At 44.6% G+C, this 19,339-nt stretch overlaps 1 protein-coding gene across 8 annotated transcripts in view; it reads right to left on the bottom strand.

Annotated features, from left to right (window-relative positions):
- The window catches only part of PPP1R12B (protein phosphatase 1 regulatory subunit 12B), a 218,667-nt gene that overhangs the window by 42,520 nt on the left and 156,808 nt on the right, over positions 1-19,339 (bottom strand). The window contains exon 20 of one of the 8 annotated variants that reach the window (XM_062211600.1): positions 2,616-3,170. The exons of the other annotated variants lie outside the window; for them this stretch is intronic. Coding sequence (XP_062067584.1) covers positions 3,060-3,170 — 111 coding nt within the window. The 3' untranslated portion in view covers positions 2,616-3,059. Of the gene's footprint in view, positions 1-2,615; positions 3,171-19,339 lie in introns of those variants that run through there. 8 annotated transcript variants of the gene reach the window in all.

Below are 19,339 nucleotides of genomic sequence, written 5' to 3'. Positions count from 1 at the left end.
AATGGAACATGAATAGTATATGGAAATTAATGTCTCAAGTCATTTGGGCACTGGAAGTTGGTTATAGTAAGATGATGCCACTGTGGGAATCCACAGCCACAGACACTAAAATTGGGAAGCAAATCTTTTATTAAAGTCATCCACGTTTGGGTTTCCTGAAATCCAAATTCCCCAATTTTCTCTCACTTTGACCTCTGTCTAAAAGACAGGGATGGAGAGCAGGCAGGGGTGGTGAGAGTGGGAGGGGGGGATGGTAGCTGTCAGGAATGAGACAAGAAGAAAGTAGCACTTAACTTTAAAGAAGAAATGGAGGGGTCGGCACTGTGGCATAGTGGGTTAAGCTGCCATCTGCAGTGCCGGCATCCCACATGGGTGCCAGTTCAAGACCTGACTGCTTCACTTCCGATCCAGTTCTCCACTATGGCCTGGGAAAGCAGTAGAAGATGGCCCAAGTCCTTGGGCCCCTGCACCTGTGTGGGAGACCTGGAAGAAGCTCTTGGCTCCTGGCTTTGGATCAGCCCAGCTCCAACTGTTGCGGCCAGTTGGGGAGTGAACCAGTGGATGGAAGACCTCTCTCTCTCTCTCTCTCTCTCTCTCTCTCCCCTTTTCTCTCTGTGTAACACTGACTTTCAAATAAATAAATAAATCTTAGAAAAAAAAGAAGAAGAAATGGAAAAACCCAAACTGGGTAATAGGGATGGTCACCAGACGGAGATCTGCGGAGTGCTCTTCAGGAGCCACACACTGCTCTGGGAGCCGCACTCAGAGGGCGGAACAGGTAGTGACGACGGGATCTTTGTACCTGGCCAAACTACCAGAAACACTAACTGAAGTGAAGGTGCTAAGTTTTGTGGCCCTCAATTGGCAGTTACCAGATGTTACTCAACAGCTGCCAGGGAGAAGGAAGCCGTGACTCCGGGGCTAGGAAAGGTTTCAGGGCATGACCTGAGGAAGCACTCCTGGACCTCAGCGACGGTCACACACACTGGAGCCGCTCCTTGTCCTCTCACAAAAAGAACATAGGAAACAGCTGCATACAACATTCTCTGTTGTTCTGGTAACAACATCCTGGGCTGAGGACCCATACCAAGATGTCACACACGCGGCAATTTACAGGTGAGAAAGACCCTGAAAATGGATGTGAACTAATGGAAAAGAAGCACAGTAGTTTATTCAGGTTTTTGCAGTTTTTTCTACACAGCTCCCAAATAAGGAAGCTAGCACTGTGCCTCTCTTCTTAGCTGTATCCAGGATACAGCACAAACTAGTTCCCCAAGAAGGACCTATTACCTTACTTACTACCTAATATGCCCATCAGGACTTCTCATTGCTTGCTATTGGTAGCAGTTCTTGGGTTTGTCAGCTTACTGCAGAGGAAGACAGGAAATCACATGCGAATGCCCGTATGTAGGACCTGCACAGATCTGCCCTGGAGAAGATGGAGGCCGGTGCCGCGGCTCACTAGGCTAATCCTCCACCTTGCGGTGCCGGCACACCGGGTTCTAGTCCCGGTCGGGGCACCGATCCTGTCCCGGTTGCCCCTCTTCCAGGCCAGCTCTCTGCTGTGGCCCTGGAGTGCAGTGGAGGACGGCCCAAGTCCTTGGGCCCTGCACCCGCATGGGAGACCAGGAGAAGCACCTGGCTCCTGGCTTTGGATCAGCGCGGTGCGCCGGCCGCAGCGCACTGGCCACGGCGGCCATTGGAGGGTGAACCAATGGCAAAGGAAGACCTTTCTCTCTGTCTCTCTCTCTCACTGTCCACTCTGCCTGTCAAAAATAAAAAATAAAATAAAATAAAAAAATTTAAAAAGAGAAGATGGAGATACGCTTCACACGGCTCTGCCTAGGGCATCACAAACACCTCCACACAGCTGTTGTCAACAGCCAGGAACTTCTTTGGCTTTAAAGCATCACAATTTCTGAAGGCACTTGGTGACCAAGGAGTGAAGTTCCAAGTGTGCATAACTCCATGCACATTTTGGCTTCACTATCAATCACAGACATGAAAAGTAGGCAAAGGCATATTCTATCGCATAAACACACATACAGAAACATCCATGGGGAACTTGTACACAACTGAAGTTTAATGCAGATAGTTTTATGACCATTTGGGAGTATTCCTCATAAAACACAAAAAATGGCAGCAACTAAGTACAGCCCCAGAAGTTAAGAAAAGCCCCATAAGATACCACGATAAAGACTCTAGAATCTTATTGTCAGCGGTTTACAACTGATAGTTAAATGTTAAGAAACAGAAACTGTAGTCTGACATATTTAAATCTGCTTTTACTTAAGACTATATTAAGTATCATGAACCATAACCTCTTGCAGCAAAGCTAGCCGGGTCTTTACTTGCGAAATTTCTGTTTTCCTCCACTGACTCCCATATGCTCTGAAATGTGTCTGCTCTAGCCTTGGCCCCTCCGGTCACACACACACACATGCTCCACCTCTGAGACCACTGTGAACACACGGAAGAAAAAAGGCTGCTTACTCGGAGTGTCTTGGCGGTCGGGGAGGGAGATGCTGGGGGAGAGTCAGACTGAGATTTCCTATTCCGAGTGAACTCTTTACTTCGGGTATATAAAGAGGACATGGCTCCTCAGGAGGCAGACAGACACACTCAACCACTGGATTCTTCACACAACGCTGGGACGCTGGCCCTGTGGGTTACCCTCACACAATCTCTCCTTCTGAGTTGACGCAAGATGACTTTGGATGGAACTAAATAAAGGATAAACGCCGCCCTGTAAATTATAGTCTTGAGCTCTGAACCAGTCCACAGTTAAACAGAATCTGAGAGGCGTGTTCCATCAATATTTTCAATTCAGCTTCAACCACAAGTGCTCGGGACTGGCAGCTTACAGCAGAGGGTATTACGCTGAGCAACAGCGCTTATGCCTAGCTTGAGTCCTTGATTCTCCCAAAAGGACACTTCTTATCGAGGCTTGCTCTCCAATAAAATCTGAGTCTAGGTTCCTGACGACACCAGATTAAATCCCAGAGGAAAGACGACCTTGGATTCTGCCGGAGACGAGTCTGGGAACAACTACTGTCACTTTATCCTGAGGGAGAAAGACAAACGCTCTGGAAACCATGCTGTCTTCTCTTAGCTTGACTCCTCTGGGCTGCAAGAGTTTGGAACTGTTGTGACAAATTCAGGCTAAACAACTTAAGAAAACAAAAAACAAAAAGCATAAATAAGGACCGGAGAGTTTCTGAGAAGGAAGCAGTCTGAGGAAGCCGTGTCCCAAAGCCCTCCAGATGAAGCTGCTTTTACATATAAACACTCAGAGTCATACACACATCTTTTCCCCTCCCCTCTTCTATTTTCTGACATTCCAAATCCCTATTCGCTCAGCAAGGAATGCTGGAGAAGAGCCAAGGGCAAAGATTCACTTTCAACTCCGATTTCGGGTTGCCACTTGTAGGAGGCAGAGAGAGCCTGCCAGCTTCTAGGAACACAGGGAGGCCCTTGGGGGGCCCGCTCGAGGGCAGACCCCACAGCCTTCCAGGGTGCACGGCCTCAGAGAGGCAGCAGTCTGCACAGCGGATTCTCTGAATGCTTCTTGCTCAGTGTGAGAATACGATTTTTCCACTTCTGCATCTCTTAAGTAACAAAGCCCGGGCAGAAACATCAGTTAAAGTACCTTCAGGCCTTTGATGTTCAATTTTAATGAGATGTCATTAAAGCTGCACATTGAAGAAGGCCAGCAAATCCCAATTCTGACCCAGTACACAGGAAACTCCATACACGACACCCTTTACTAAGTCTAAAGTGTATCAGAGCTGCCCGAGATGCCACAATCAGGGAAGAACAAGATGGGCAAAGGTATAAAGGTGAGGGAAAGAAACAAGGATCAGAGATGAAGAGAGAACAAACAGGAGAGGAAGTGCAAGGCCATAGCATTCAGTAGTGCAGGGAAAATGAAGAGTTAAAGAGAAAGGAATTTCTTTGCTTGGTGTTGACGGATTTTGGATTGGCCTTGAAAAAAACATCTCTTTCGCACTGTGTTGTCATCACCGCCCTCTCCAACATTTCTGGGTCAAATGCTTTCTAAGCCATCAAGTTTATCCCCAAAGTAACAAGTCAGTTCTCCAAGGGGTCTTACGAACACTATCCTGCCCTTCCTTGCTCTGCATGGAATTCACGCTTTTTCCGTTAGCCCTTCCCAACATGCCACAATTTCCCCGTCTTAAGGTCTTTTTTTTTTTTTTTTAAATCCCTATGGCCACTTTTGTGAGATTAAATCAAGGGATGTGATCAGCTCCTTAGCGTTGCTCTAAGGAATGAATACAGGTGGAAAAGAATTTCTAAAGCAGCCTTGATTCATTCTCAATCTAAAAAAACTCCTTAAGAAGACTGAGCAGTTTTACCACAAGCCAGATTTATATGTACTGTGTCTAAATGTCCAATTATCTTGCTAATTCAGGTCTATGAATGTTGTATTATAGCTATAGTTGATAAGAACAAGTCTTTCTTTATTAGACCTCTTCACTTAGAAAAGAAAAATGGATGTTAACCTAAATAGTAGCATAGTTACAGACATGGGTTATATTCTTCTTTAAAAGCATGGCAAGAACAATTTTTTTTAAAGAGATACAGATGACTACTTTATTTTATTTTATTTTATTTTATTTATTTGAGAGGTAGAGTTACAGAGAGAGGGAGAGACAGAGAGATAAAGGTCTTCCATCCTCTGGTTCACTCCCCAAATGGCTGCAACAACTAGACCTGGGCTGATCCGAAGCCAGGAGCTTCCTCCCAGTCTCTCATGTGGGTGCAGGGGCCCAGCACTTGGGCCATCTTCTATTACTTTCCCAGGCCATAGCAGAGAGCTGGATTGGAAGAGGAGCAGCTGGACATGAACTGGTGCCCATATGGGATGCGGGGCTGCAGGCAGAGGCTTAACCTGCTACACCACAGCGCTGTTCCCCACAAGAACAATTCTGATCAGACAACTTCCTTGGTGATTTCACACTCATTGACAAAGACTGACACTGAAGTGGCCTCTTCTCCATTCTATCTTAGGTCTACTCCTAGGAAGTATCTACAACGCTAAGCTCCTCTATCTTATAAAGTATGTTAACAAACCTAGCACTTCAACCACACCAAAAAGTAATTCTACGCTATTTTCTTACAGAGGAGGACACTGAAGTGCTGAGAAATTAAATGACTTATCCAAAGCCAGTAAGTACAGCAAAACACAGCTGCCTGAGGTTGATTAGGCACATCTGAAAAGATCCACCAATCAAATCCTTCAACAAGATTTTGGGTATTGGAGACTCAGAAATGTCAGAAATGCAGGAGTGGAGATAAATTTTCCGGAAAACTGAAACTAACCTCTCCCTTTATTCATTTGTTCTTCTGTATATTCATTATATTCATTTTTTCCCAGCTCAGTTAACATTTATTGTTCCTTTTTGTCTCACAGGGTTCCCCTGTAAAAACGAAAGTATCTTGTACAGCCCAGTGAAAATAAGAGCAAACCAAAAATATTCTTGGCCACAGTCTTATTCCTTTCAGTTTTAAAGAGAATCAATTTTCAGATAGTACACATTTCTAGAATCCTTCCCAAATTAGAAATCCAGAGGTTAAAACAATCTACATTTTTCTCAACACTGGTGTATCATAAATTATAGCATTCTGGCCTTGGGCACACACATGCCCATGCAGAAGGCTGCCTGATCCCACACGTATTCTGCTCAAAGGCAGTCAGCATGAAGGCAGACCTGAGAGTAAGAAAGAATCTCTGTCTCTCTCTCTCTCTCTGCTGCCTCAGGAAGTTCTTCAATTGATGAGTCAACATATTCTTTCTCAAACTAAGATTTGGTAATCAAACAAGCCTGCTAAGGAAATACCTCAGGGATGGATTTCCATTTGGGTAAGCTTTGCAAAGAGCCACCTGTTTAGAAAACAATTTATTCTAGATCGGAGGGCTAGAAGGTTGCGTATGTCTGCGTTATTTCTTCTAGGTGAGACAGGGTGGACAGAAGTCCATGAACTTCAGGGAGTTATTAAATCCAACTGAATAAAGGCTTCTAGTAGTCAGCATATGAATGTGACTGTTTTTGAGATGGCACACAAACAAGCCAATAAAATATCTCACAATATAAATCCCCATCACTGACCACTGGCTTAACTCTCCCAAAATTCACTAGAGAAAGAAAATAGACCAGCTGCATGGCTTCTATTTCTTGCTGTTGTTTTAATCAAGAAAATTAAATGCCAGGGTTTAAAGTTTTGCTGTTTGGGGGCTGGTGCTGTGGTGTAGCGGGTAAACCCACTGCCAGCAGTGCTGGCATCCATAAGGGTGCCGGTTTGAGTCCTGGCTGCTCCACTTCCGATCCAGCTCTCTGCTATGACCTGGGAAAGCAGTGGAAGATGGCCCAAGTCCTTGGCCCTTGCTCCCTCATGGGAGACCTGGAAGAAGCTCCTGGCTCCTGGCTTTGGTTTGGCCCAGCTGTGGTCATTGCAGCCATTTGAGGAGTGAACCAGTGGATGGAAGACCTCTCTCTCTCTCTCTCTCTCTCTCTCTCTGACTCTCTGAGTAACTTCTGCCTTTCAAATAAATAAATAAAAATCTTAAAAAAAAAAAAAAAGAGGGATTTTGCTGTTTGGTAAAATGCGCCCCTGCTCCCGCTACCTACGATGATTTTCAAAGCAGCCAGCATCTCACCACCATGTGGAACACGTGGTTTGGGAGAGGTATGGGTTTTGCAGGCAAAATATTCTAGGTTGAAATTCATATCCGTGCTTAACTACCCTACATGATCAAGTTCTCTGACATCAATAAATTCTGTTTACCGTGCTTCAGAATTGGTGATAATAATGACAAGTTGTGTAGTTGTCTATATGTTGAGGTCTGTTACATGAGAGATCTTCAAAGAGTTCATGAAAAATGCACCTTTTAATTTCATCATGAACTTTCTGAAGGACCTTCAGACACTATATGTGCCATCCAGCATGGTGACTAGTGCGTGCTCATGCTCAATACGTCACAGTGCTCGGTGAATATGCACAAGCACTGAAAAAACAGCTGAAGAACCCGAGTGAAAATCTGAAGCAAAGGACTTAAACATCAGCTTTTGTATTCTATGCATCCATTTTCCCTGCGGTTATGTAAACTGAAAGAATCTTCTTTTCCAATACTTTAAGAAAAAACTTTATCTTCCTTCCTTCCTCCCTCTTCCCAACTTTTTTTTTTTAAAGACTTTTTTAAAGATTTTTTTTTTTTTTTTTTTTTTACAGGCAGAGTGGACAGTGAGAGAGAGAGAGACAGAGAGAAAGGTCTTCCTTTGCTGTTGGTTCACCCTCCAGTGGCCGCCGCGGCCGGCGTGCTGTGGCCGGCGCACCACGCTGATCCAAAGGCAGGAGCCAGGTGCTTCTCCTGGTCTCCCATGGGGTGCAGGGCCCAAGCACTTGGGCCATCCTCCACTGTACTCCCGGGCCACAGCAGAGAGCTGGCCTGGAAGAGGGACTACTGGGACAGAATCCGGTACCCCAACCGGGACTAGAACCCGGTGTGCCGGCGCCGCTAGGCAGAGGATTAGCCTGTTGAGCCACGGCGCCGGCAAGATTTATTTATTTTAAAGATTTATTTAGTTATTTGAAAGGCAGAGTTACAGAGAGGCAAAGGCAGAAGCAGAGAGAGTGATCCTCCGTCTGCTGGTTCACTCTCCAAATGGCCACAATGGCTAGAGATGGGCTGATCTGAAGCCAGGAGCCAGGAGCTTCCTCCGTGTCTCCCACATGGGTACAGGGGTCCAAGGACTTGGGCCATCTTCTACTGCTTTCCCAGGCCATAGCAGAGAGCTGGATTGGAAGTGGAGCAGCTGGGCCTCGAACCGGCGCCCATATAGGATGCCGGCACTGTAGATAGTGGCTTTACCTGCTACGCCAAAGCACCGGTCCCTCCTTATTGCTTGGAAGGCAGAGTGCTGTCATAAGAGGAGGGCACATGGTAGGGCAGCAGCCTGGTCTAGCTAGGGGATTGGCTTTCTATAGGAAGTTGAATAAGTAGGTAAACACACTGAGATAATGGAACTACATTTCTCACTGGTGGAGACAGCAGGTTTAAATATGAGAAAGAAAAGAAAGAAAGTTAAAATGAAACCTGTGGGAGAATGCAAAAATTGAAGGTATTGGTATGGACTCATGATTTTAATACATAGAAAAATAACTAAATATGTAAATGTATGTGGCGTGTGTATATGTAAGCAAATGTGCCTACAAGCATGGATGTATTTCCTTCCTCTGTCCATTGAACGGGCCTGTTGCAGAGCAACATTCCAGGAGTATTTAGCACAAGACGATCGCTTCTAAGGGCCATCCTCCAGGAAAAGGAGTGGGGCTCCCTAGAGAAATGGCTAATTCCAGAGCTTGGGCAGGGAGTGAAATGAGCCTTGGATCTCTCGTGCTAGAAGGTAAGAGAGTGCTGAAACAATAATAGGCACACACAAGTCTACTTAAAAACCCAAGCTGGGCCAGCGTTGTGGCACAGGGTTAAGCTGCTGTTTGGGATGCCCGCATCCCACACTGGAGTGCTGGTTCAAGTCCAGGCTTTCTATCCACCTTACTGTTAAACGCTTCTGGGAAATCAGTGGATGATGGTCCAAGTGCTGGGACCCCTACCACCCATGTGGGAGACCCAGAGAGATTTCCTGGCTCCTGGCTTCTGCCTGGCCCAACCCACCATTTGGGGAATAAATCAGTGGAAGGAAGATTTCTCTCTGTCTCTCTCTCTCTTTGTCACTCTGCTTTTCAAATAAACAAATCTTAAACCGGGGACTATATAAACATCAAAATAATGAGAGAAACAAAATTTAGCCCATTGAATAAAACAGGAAAACATGAGCCTAAACTAAACTTACATAAATAAATGAATAGAAAGTGAATGGAAAACATCAATGGGGAGGACAGAAAGCTCTTCCTTACAGTAGAATGACACTATTAAATGCAGAGGCAGTAATGAGGTTAGAAAAATCACCACCTGGGGCCAGCACTGTGGTGTAGTGGGCTAGTGCGGACTGGAATCCCATATGGGTGCTGGTTCTAGTCTCGGCTGCTCCTCTTCTGATCCAGCTCTCTGCTATGGCCTGGGACAGCAGTAGAAGATGACCCAAGTCCTTGGGCCCCTGCACCCATGTGGGAGACCTGGAAGAAGCTTCTGGCTCCTGGCTTTCAATCAACTCAGCTCCAGCCATTGTGGCCATCTGGGGAGTGAACCAGCAAATGGAAGATCTCTCTCTCTGTCTCTCCCTCTCTCTGAAATTCTACCTATCAAATAAATAAATAAAATCTTTAAAAAAGAAAAAAAAAATCACCACTGGACAGTCATCTTTATAAAATCAATCCAAGAAAGAAATATCAATGGATGTCAAAACTAGTGGATAAAGTAGATGAGGAACTATATGTTACATAATCTCAAAATGTCACCTCATAAAATATGTCACATAGGAGGAAAAAGAACTTTACTGTGGAGAATCCTGGCAGGCACCATCTTCCTCCAGCAATCCAAGTCAACACCACCAGTAACAGACAAACTGATGGCGAGAGCAATGTCACCCCTGCGACACAGTGCCCAAATGCATCAACTGGGTCTCCTGACGAGGACACACGGACAAATCCAAGGTGAGGGACACAGACCACTGCCCTGTTACCTTCAAAAACATCATGGTCATGAAAGTTAAAGACTGACTAGAAAGACCCAAAAACTCGGTGTAACTTGTGATCCCTGATTGGATCCTTCTGTTACAAAAGACATTGAGACAACTGGTGCAACTTGATTTTGGTTTCTGCATGAAGGATGAAATATTTCTGTAGGTTTGAATTGTTTCTAAATAAAAAGAAAAAATTTCCAGTGTTCCTATCTTCCTAGGCTGTAAAGGAGGACAAAGAGATGACTGCTCCAGAGAATTCTGAAAGGAGCCTCTCATTACAAAGAGCTCTAAGGTTTATGTTCATGGAAGAACTGGGCTTGCTGCTGACAGTGGCAGTCATGAGGTGAGGGCACAGTAACTACACGCTAAGACTCATTAGTAGGTCGTGAGCCACTTAAGTGGCTCCCAACAAGATGAATAGTGAGTGAAACAGATAGCAAACGTCAGAGTGCATTTCACAAAGCAGAGCAAGGTTATGTTGTCATAAAACCATTGTTTTAATGAAATAGAATATGTTTCTAAGTATACTAGGTCACAGTGTGAAATGTATTTCTTAATGTGAATGATGGTCAGAAGTGTTTTTTTTTTTTTTTAAAGATTTATTTAAGAGGTAGAGTTACAGACAGAGAGAGGGAGAGAGAGAGAGAGAGAGAGAGAGAGAGAGAGGAAATCTTCCATCTGCTGATTCACTCCCCAGATGGCTGCTAAAGGCTGGAGCTAGGCCAGGAGCCAGGAGCTTCCTCCAGGTGTCCCATGTGGGTGCAGGGGCCCAAGGCCTTGGGCCATCTTCCATTGCTTTCCCAGGCCATCAGCAGGGAGCTGGATAGGAAGTGGAGCAGCCGGGACTCAAACTGGTGCCCATATAGGATGCAGGCACTGCAGGCTTAACCTGCTATGCCACAGCGCCGGCCTCTATGGTCAAAAGTTTTAAAGCAGCCGGTGCCACGGCTCAATAGGCTAATCCTCCTCCTGTGGCGCTGGCACACCGGGTTCTAGTCCCGGTTGCTCCTCTTCCAGTCCAGATCTCTACTGTGGCCCGGGAAGGCAGTGGAGGATGGCCCACGTGCTCGGGCCCTGCACCCGCATGGGAGACCAGGAGAAGCACCTGGCTCCTGGCTTCGGATCAGTGCCAGCCGCAGCACACCGGCCGCAGTGGCCATTGAGGGGTGAACCAACGGAAAAAGGAAGACCTTTCTCTGTCTCTCTCCCTCTGACTGTCCACTCTCCTGTCAACAACAACAAAGTTTTTTTTTGTTTGTTTTTGTTTTTTTTTGACAGGCAGAGTGGACAGTGAGAGAGAGAGACAGAGAGAAAGGTCTTCCTTTTGCCGTTGGTTCACCCTCCAATGGCCGCCGCGGTAGGCGCGCTGCGGCCGGCGTACCGCGCTGATCCGATGGCAGGAGCCAGGTGCTTATCCTGGTCTCCCATGCGGGTGCAGGGCCCAAGGACTTGGGCCATCCTCCACTGCACTCCCGGGCCATAGCAGAGAGCTGGCCTGGAAGAGGGGCAACCGGGACAGGATCGGTGCCCCGACCGGGACTAGAACCCGGTGTGCCGGCGCCGCAAGGCAGAGGATTAGCCTAGTGAGCCGCGGCACCAGCCAACAACAACAAAGTTTTAATGCAAGGTTTAAAGATGTTTATAAAAACAAAGAGTTGGTACAGGTCCTTCACAGATGAGAAGAGCAACAGCAGATTTCACTCTGGCATAACAGAAGCATAGTCTATGCTGAACTATCAAACTGGCCCTTTGCACTAAATGTGATCCAATATTATACTGCTTGATCAGTAAAACCTGAAAATGCTACAAAAGGTTACTATTTATGAACCAAAATTTGAGATTTGGCAGATAAACACCATTGTAAGCCAGGAGAATGATCTACTATTATGCTTGATATAATTGTAAGCAATCATCTCCAACGTCAGACTGACAGTTTCATCATGCAAACACCCAGACTACTCAAGCACATGCTGCAAATACTTTGTGTGGCCCACGGCATGGACTGAGAGTCCTTGAGGGACACCTAAGGGCCTTAACTAGAGCAATGAGTACTTACTAGCATCTCAAGGAAAGAATGCTTGGAATCCCAACTCATTTTTTCCTAAATAAAGAACAAGGTTCACGTTCCCCCCAAGAAACTGATAATTCAAGCTCAATAATGCTCATTACCATATGAGGAGATTGGTAGCATTATCTCTGTCTTTAGAATCTGAAAGCATATTACATTGTGGGTATCAAACATGATTCAATTATTAAGTGCAAAGAAAAAACATGCTACTCTGCTTGCTGTATGTGCCAGTAAAGGGAGCTACTCACCTCCAAAAGGAGTTCAGCTATTTACCCAGGACAGACCAACCATTTCCCAGCCTGGGACCTGTGCTGCAGCTGTGGGTAAAGCCTCCTGCAATGCTGGCATCCTGTATGGTGCTGGTTCAAGACCTGGCTGCTCCACTTCCAACCCGGCTCCCTGCTAATGTGCTTGAGAAAGCAGCAGAAGATGACCCAAGTGCTTGGGTCCCTGCACCCATGTAGGAGACTCAGAGGAAGCTCCTGGTTCCTGGTTTTGGTCTGGCCCACCTCTGGCTGTTGCAGTCAATGTGGGGGTAGGGGAGACTGAACCAGTGGATGGAAGATCGATCTCTCTCTCTCTCTCTCTCTCTGCCTAACAAATAAAATAAATAAAAACTTAAAAAAAAAAAAATCCCAGCCTGTGAATGTAAGGTCTCAGGAAAATATTTTTATTTTTTATTAACAACTGACACATCTCTTCCATAAATCCATCTAACAACTTGTAGTGCTCATTCCATGCAAGGTAACTTAGGGATATATAAAGCTTTTTAGGATATGGTTCCTGTCTTCAAAGAGATTACAGGAAATCTTAAAGTCTATATAATCTCCATGCTGCTAAAATTAATAACCCATTACTGCAGCTCAATTCATAATAGCTAAGATATGAATCAACCCACATGTCTGTCAACTGAAGACTGGATAAAGAAATTAAGAGATATGTACACCATGGAATACTACACAGTAGTAAAAAAAAAAAATGAAATCCTGGGCTGGTGCTGTGGCTCACTTGGTTAATCCTCTGCCTGCAATGCCGGCATCCCATATGGGTGCTAGGTTCTAGTTCCAGTTGCTCCTCTTCCAGTCCAGCTCTCTGCTGTGGCCTGGGAAGGCAGTGGAGGATGGCCCAGTGCTTGGGCCCCTCAAACCGCATGGGAGACCAGGAGAAAGCACCTGGCGCCTGGCTTTGGATCGGCACAGCGCCAGCCGTAGCAGCCATTTGAGGGGTGACCCAGCGTAAGGAAGACCTTTCTGTCTGTCTCTCTCTCTCACTGTCTAACTCAATCTGTCAAATTAAAAAAAAAAAAAAAAAGAAAGAAAGAAAGAAAAAAAAAGAAATCCTGTTGTTTGCAAAAAAGTGGATGCAACTGGAAAACATTATACTTAGTGAAATAAGCCAGTCCCAAAAGGACAAATACCATATGTTCTCCCTGATCTGTAGTAATAGAGCACCTAGAAGGTAATCTACAGAAGTGAAACTGACACTTTGAGATGTGATGACTTTTAACAGCCCCTGTCTTGACTGTTGAGGAAAAGTCTTTTTTTTTTTTTTTCATACTATTGTTGCATTCTTTACTTAGTATAGGGTTAATCTTATGTTTATAAAGTTAATTAAAGATACATCTTAGTAAAAAATAAGAATGGGAATAGGAGAGGGAAGAGGAAGAAGGGTGGCAGTGTGGGTGGGAGGGAGGGCAGTGTGGGAAGAAGCATTATGTTCCTAAATTTGTATCTATGAAATACATGAACTTTGTATACTTTAAATAAAAGGATTCTGGGTAAAAAAATAAATAAACCATATATCAGTTATGGAGAAAAAAAACTGTTACTCTTGTATGATTTCATGTAAATATTTTGTGAGCTCATATCAAACAAACTATTTTAAAGGAGTCCACCACCAGCAAGTGGGAAGTGGCGAGGACTGACAGGTGCTTCACCTTCTGTTCTGTGCGTTTACTCAGCTGTTTTACTGCTGGGTGTCCAGAGGGGCCACAGACACTACTCAAGGAATGCAGGTGACTGAGAAGTCCTGAGGGAAACAGACTCCTTGTCACTTCCTCCTTCCCCTGGCCATTTCCCCAGTTTAATCCTCTGCTTTGGTTTGTATGATGTGAAAACGCTCCTCTTTGGGGATGGGGAATGTCAGTGTTGACAACTCACATTTAATGCTGGCCCCTGCACAGATGCTCCTGAGTGAGGGAGACGTGCTGAGGATTCTACCACAAAATGACCCTTACTTCCTTCAATGAATCATTCCAAAGTTAAGAGCTGGCTTTCATTCCACAAGCAAGGAAATGCGCGGCAGAGAAAAGCATACAATTCCCCCAGCTTAATAAAGGGCTTTTGACTTGCGCTCTTCATGAAGAAGCAATAAAAGGTAAAAATAGGCCAACAAAACACATTCACTAAAAGTACACTTTAGTGGGCTGTTGGGAGTAGCTGGGCGGGTGCGGAGAGAGATGGTGCCACGCTGAGGTGGGAGGCAGCAGCAGAGATGCACGACAAGATCTACAAGTTGCTCAGCATGTAGCTTTTACTAGTGCACAAAATGCTCTCAATCTTACTCTCATACACTGACACAGTCATGACCTAGAGTCACAAAAGGCTAAACCTCACAAACTCACTTCAGGGTAAGAGCACACAGAGGCCCTTTAAGAAAATCATTCTGTGGCCGGCGCCGTGGCTCACTAGGCTAATCTTCCGCCTGCGGCGCCGGCACCCTGGATTCTGTCTCGGTTGCTCCTCTTCCAGTCCAGCTCTCTGCTGTGGCCCAGGAAGGCAGTGGAGGATGGCCCAAGTGCTTGGGCCCTGCACCTGCATGGGAGACCAGGAAAAAGCACCTGGCTCCTGGCTTCAGATTGGCCGCAGCGTGCTGGCCATTTGGGGAGTGAACCAACGCAAGGAAGACCTTTCTCTCTGTCTCTCTCTCTCACTGTCTAACTCTGCCTGTCAAAAAAACAAAAAACAAAAAACAAACAAACAAAACACACACAAAACAGAAAATCATTCTGCAAACCAGTCCCGGAACTGGTTCATGAATTTAGTGTTTTGAAATTAAATTTAAATTTAGCAACAGTTTAAAAAGGCAAACACTAGTGAAAAGCTGCCTCTTTTTATGCAAATAATTTACATACTTTCCTTCTTCACAGCTTCTTTGCAGGCCACACAGGAGAGAAACAGTGAAGTTAGAAGAGGCAGCTTAGGGGACTGGTGCTTGGCGCAGTAGGTTAAGCATCTGCCTGTGGTGCCAGCATCCCATATGGACGCCAGTTCGAGTCTCAGATGCTTCTCTTCTAGTCCAGCTCTCTGCTATGGCCTGGGAAAGCAGTGGAAGATGGGCCAAGTCCTTGGGCCCCTGCATTCACATAGGAGACCCTGAATAAGCTCCTGGCTGCTCGTTTCAGCCTGGCCCAGCCCCTGCCATTGCCACCATTTGGGGAGTGAACCAGCAGGTGGAAGACCTCGCTTTCTGTCTCTACCTCTCTCTCTCTGTAACTCTGTCTTTCAAATAAATAGAAAATAAATCTTAAAAAAAAAAAAAGGTAAGAAACTGGGGAAAATTGCAGATTTTATTATAAATCTTCTATAGAAACTCTATTACTGCTTCCCATAAACGGAACCAGAGTAAGCAGAGACTGCGGTGCTTCCCGCAGCGCCACGATGAGCCACTGCAGTCAGCAGGGCCCTGCAGTGAGCACCAACCTGCTCTCCCGCACCTTGAAGACGGCCAGCAGCACAGTGGGAAGAATGCTGGACTGGCCATTCAGAACTATTCCAGTGCATTCTCTTCCACTAGGTCACTGAACAGCCTAGGTTAAGCCATGCCTTCCTTCTGGGCCCCAGATTATTCATCTGTAAAATGAGGGAGCTGGGCTAAATGGCTTCTAAAGGACCTTCCAGAAAAAATTTTCTTTAGAAGACCTCACCAGCTTAATACTTTTTAAGTAGGCCAAGTCTTCCACTTTCCCATCTGCTGAGCAAATAAGTCACGCAAAGGAAGAAAACCATGCCTTCCTGAAATCAGCCTTCAAGCCAAACAGGAGCCAGAATCACCAGATTGGTGATTTTGTTTGATCACTGCACTGCAGAAGCACAGCCTGGTAGCTGGATGAAGTTTCTATATGGTAGAGACACAATCTAAGTTTTAAATAGAAAAAGCAAACCAACCCAGATCCAAACAAACTCTACACACAAGCCCCAAACACAGCAAAGGCCATGATGTCTTTTCTACAAGCATGTCTATCACTAACAGCTGAGAAGATAATAATAATAAATCTCAAAGTGACCTGGCCAAAGTGCAGATAGAGACAAAACGAAGCAACATGCTGCAAAGCTGCAGGATGTGAGAGACCGGGCCCTGCACACTGTAAAGTTTGTACAAGTAGAAGTTGAATATGAATAGAAACATTGGGAAGACAGTAAGGAAGAAAAGGCTAATGCTAGAGCTCTCCTGAACAGAAGGAAGAGTGCATTAGGAGCTAAAAAAAAAACTGGGTTGAGATGGTAAGAACTCAAGAATAAACCTCAGAACTGCTCAGAGCTTTGACCATGGGTCAAAATGAAACTTTACATGAACTTTTAGTTTTGCTACAATGCAATAAATACCAAGATGATTCCAAAAGATGGATGGTTAGTGTGCAGACAGCCATAATCCCAAGCAGTCTTCAAATGATATCTCAAAGACATAGTTTCTAAAGAACAACACTCACGGAAAGCACCTTACCGTCTGCATTGCTACGTGTGAGGCACAGCATGAGACAGCATCGCTATCATGCGGACTCAACGTTAGGGGTGGTGTCCAGCAGATCGCTATTCACTATTGAATACTCCCAGCGCTGCTGAAACAGACAGTCTGTCAGAAGAGCTCTCTGACAGAATTCCCATTTGACCCATGAAAAGGTCACTCAACAGTCCTCACTTTCATGTAAACTTTCCCCTTTGTAAGTGTGTGTCACCAAAGCATTTGCAGGAAAAAAAAATACACACACACACACACACAAGCAAAAAGGGTTCATTAAAGAAAAATTGGAAAATAGGAAAAGAGGAAAAAAAAAGCCATGTTTAGTCTCAGCACAGCAACACAGTCACTATTAGTCCTTCGGTGACCTTCCCTTGGGTCTTCTTACTGGGCCTGGGTATCCTCAAACTGCCCCTGCTCCCATGGTGTAACCATACCTATAATTCAGTGACAGCTTCTAGTAAGTATTTTCTAGGTTGTTATGCTATCTTTGTAACTCATTTTTTTAAAAAAGATTTATTTGAAAGGCAGAATACCTTTCAAAGAGAAGGAGAGACAGAAAGATCTATCTGTTAGTTTACTCCCTAAATGCCCACTACCACTGGGGCTGGGCCAGGCCAAAGCCAGGAGTCAGGAACTCCATCCAGGTCTCCCACATGGGTGGCAGGAGCCCAAGTACTTTGAGCCATAACCTGCTGCCTCCCAGGCATATTAGCAGGAAACTGGATTAGAAGTGTGGAGTAACTGGGATCCAAACTAGCAGCTCTAATGGGGATAAAGGTGTCCCAAGCAGTGATTTAACCTGCTGTGCCACAACGTGCACCCTATAATTCATTTTTGATGGTTACCTTATACTGTATTCCAAGAAAACATTCCCAAATGGGTGGCAGACAGGGAACAGTAAGACAAACTATGATTCATAGTATCTGCTGCATGGATGAGTCACAGTGTACTGAATTACTGCCGGATTATTGGACACTTAAGAGTGCTTCCAAATTTCCATTGTTGTAAACAGCTAAACAGACTGTGTTTTGTTCCATAGGGCCTACCAGTCTTCCACATAGTAGGAAATCAAGCATCTGTTGGATGACTGACTAAATGTTTGTAGAACTCACATACACCCCGTGATGAAAATTTCTGTGCACAAAGCTTTCTGTATTTTATATTTAGGATTCTTCCCTAGAAATAGGTTTCCATAAGGGGAAATTCTGTATCAAATAATTTGGAGCTTTTCATAGTTTGGCAATTTGTTTCCCAAAAAGGAATTATTAATTTGCATTCTTAACAGCAAAACATGAAAAGGCTCTATTCTCAATTCAATATTCTCATCTAAATTGGGTATTTTATTTTCAAAGGCACTGTTTATTAGGATTAGTGTTAAAAACCTACTTCGTTATAGAGAATTGAATGTTAGTGAGTTTGTATACTTTCTCTTATGTTTATTAGCTATTTTGAAATATCTTTCTAATAATCATTACTATCTAAATCGGATTCATTAATTGAAGCTCAGTTGTTGGTTGTAGTAAAATAAAAATGACTGTTTTTAGGAAATAAATTCTGGAAGAAATTTTAAGGAACTAACCTGAAATATACAGCTGGGAACAGATTATTCACAGAGCAAGCTTGGGTCATAGCAACTGGCAAAGACGTAAACTAGAACTCCTAGTTCCTTTTTCTCATACAAGATTAGTTTAAAAATTTATGGAAAATGGAATTAAATAAGTTTATTTTGGTGCAAAAATTTTGAAATCCATAGGTTTTTCATAATATACATTCTCCATTAACTTTCTGAAGGCCTGTTTTATACAGTTTGATTTATTGATGGAATTTTTCTGGAGTAATGATATAGATGGAGTGAGGGACAGCTGGGAAGAACAGGTTTCTGTAACACTTCAGCTCAAACTTGTCTTTCAGGAAGCCATTCTGGATTAACCTAGAAACTCGAAGAGTTGTGTCCCACAACTGCAGTCAGTGAGCACTTCTTCAGCTAAGGTAGTTGTGGGGTGCTTTGAAGAACTTGGCCAATTCTGAATTCGGCTTTCTCTTTGAATGCCTTCTGTTAACAGTAAGCTAGACAGAGAAAAGGCAGGCACACATTCAGAAAACAGGGAGTTTTAGGCAACGTTCTCAGTAATGAGAACCTGCCAGATACTGACACTCACACCTCACTCATGAATCCAAGAACCAGCTCCTTTCATCACTGCTAGCATAACAGGTGGCGAACGCTCCTTGGGGGCAGAAGTATAATTGCTTTTCATGCCTTCAAGCTATCCTTGCGGGCATAGGCAAGGATGTCGATCTATCGATCTATTGTCTATCTGTTCTCAAAAAGAATGTTGACCTATCGTCTATCTGTCTCAACAGAGAAAGCAGAAGTGCAGGACAGGGACTGCAAACCAGAGTCAAGCGTGGAAGCAGGCAGTCACCACGGTGTGCCAAATGACATGATTAGATCCGTCTCAACTCCTGTTTTTGTTTGTTTTTTTTTCCCCCTACAGCAAAATGTCTTGGAGTTCTGCCCAAAAAGCCAATGGCTACTAATCAAAGACCATCAACCCCAGAAAATCCATCAAAGTCTCTATATGCAGATGAGTCACAAAGAGAAGGTCTTACTCTTTTGCGGCTCCAGAGCCCAGCCCCACCAGACTGCTCTAACAAGTCAGCAATTTCTCCTTTTGCCAAACCCCTGGGTACTGCTCAGCTCTGGAGGGGTACTGGATGTGACAACAGATGACTGCTGGTCGCTACAGTTTGTCTTTCTACTACTTTACCTCTTCCCCTCTTTATTTTCTTAAAAGAACTTACTTTTTTTTTTAATTTGAAATGTAGACAGACATGAGAGAGAGAGAGAGAGATTGATTGATTGATTGAG

Source organism: Lepus europaeus, chromosome 14 (assembly GCF_033115175.1).
Source record: "Lepus europaeus isolate LE1 chromosome 14, mLepTim1.pri, whole genome shotgun sequence".
Taxonomy (NCBI): Eukaryota; Metazoa; Chordata; class Mammalia; order Lagomorpha; family Leporidae; genus Lepus; species Lepus europaeus.
Note: the sequence above shows the minus strand (reverse complement) of the source record. Positions and strands in the feature narration are given on the sequence as shown.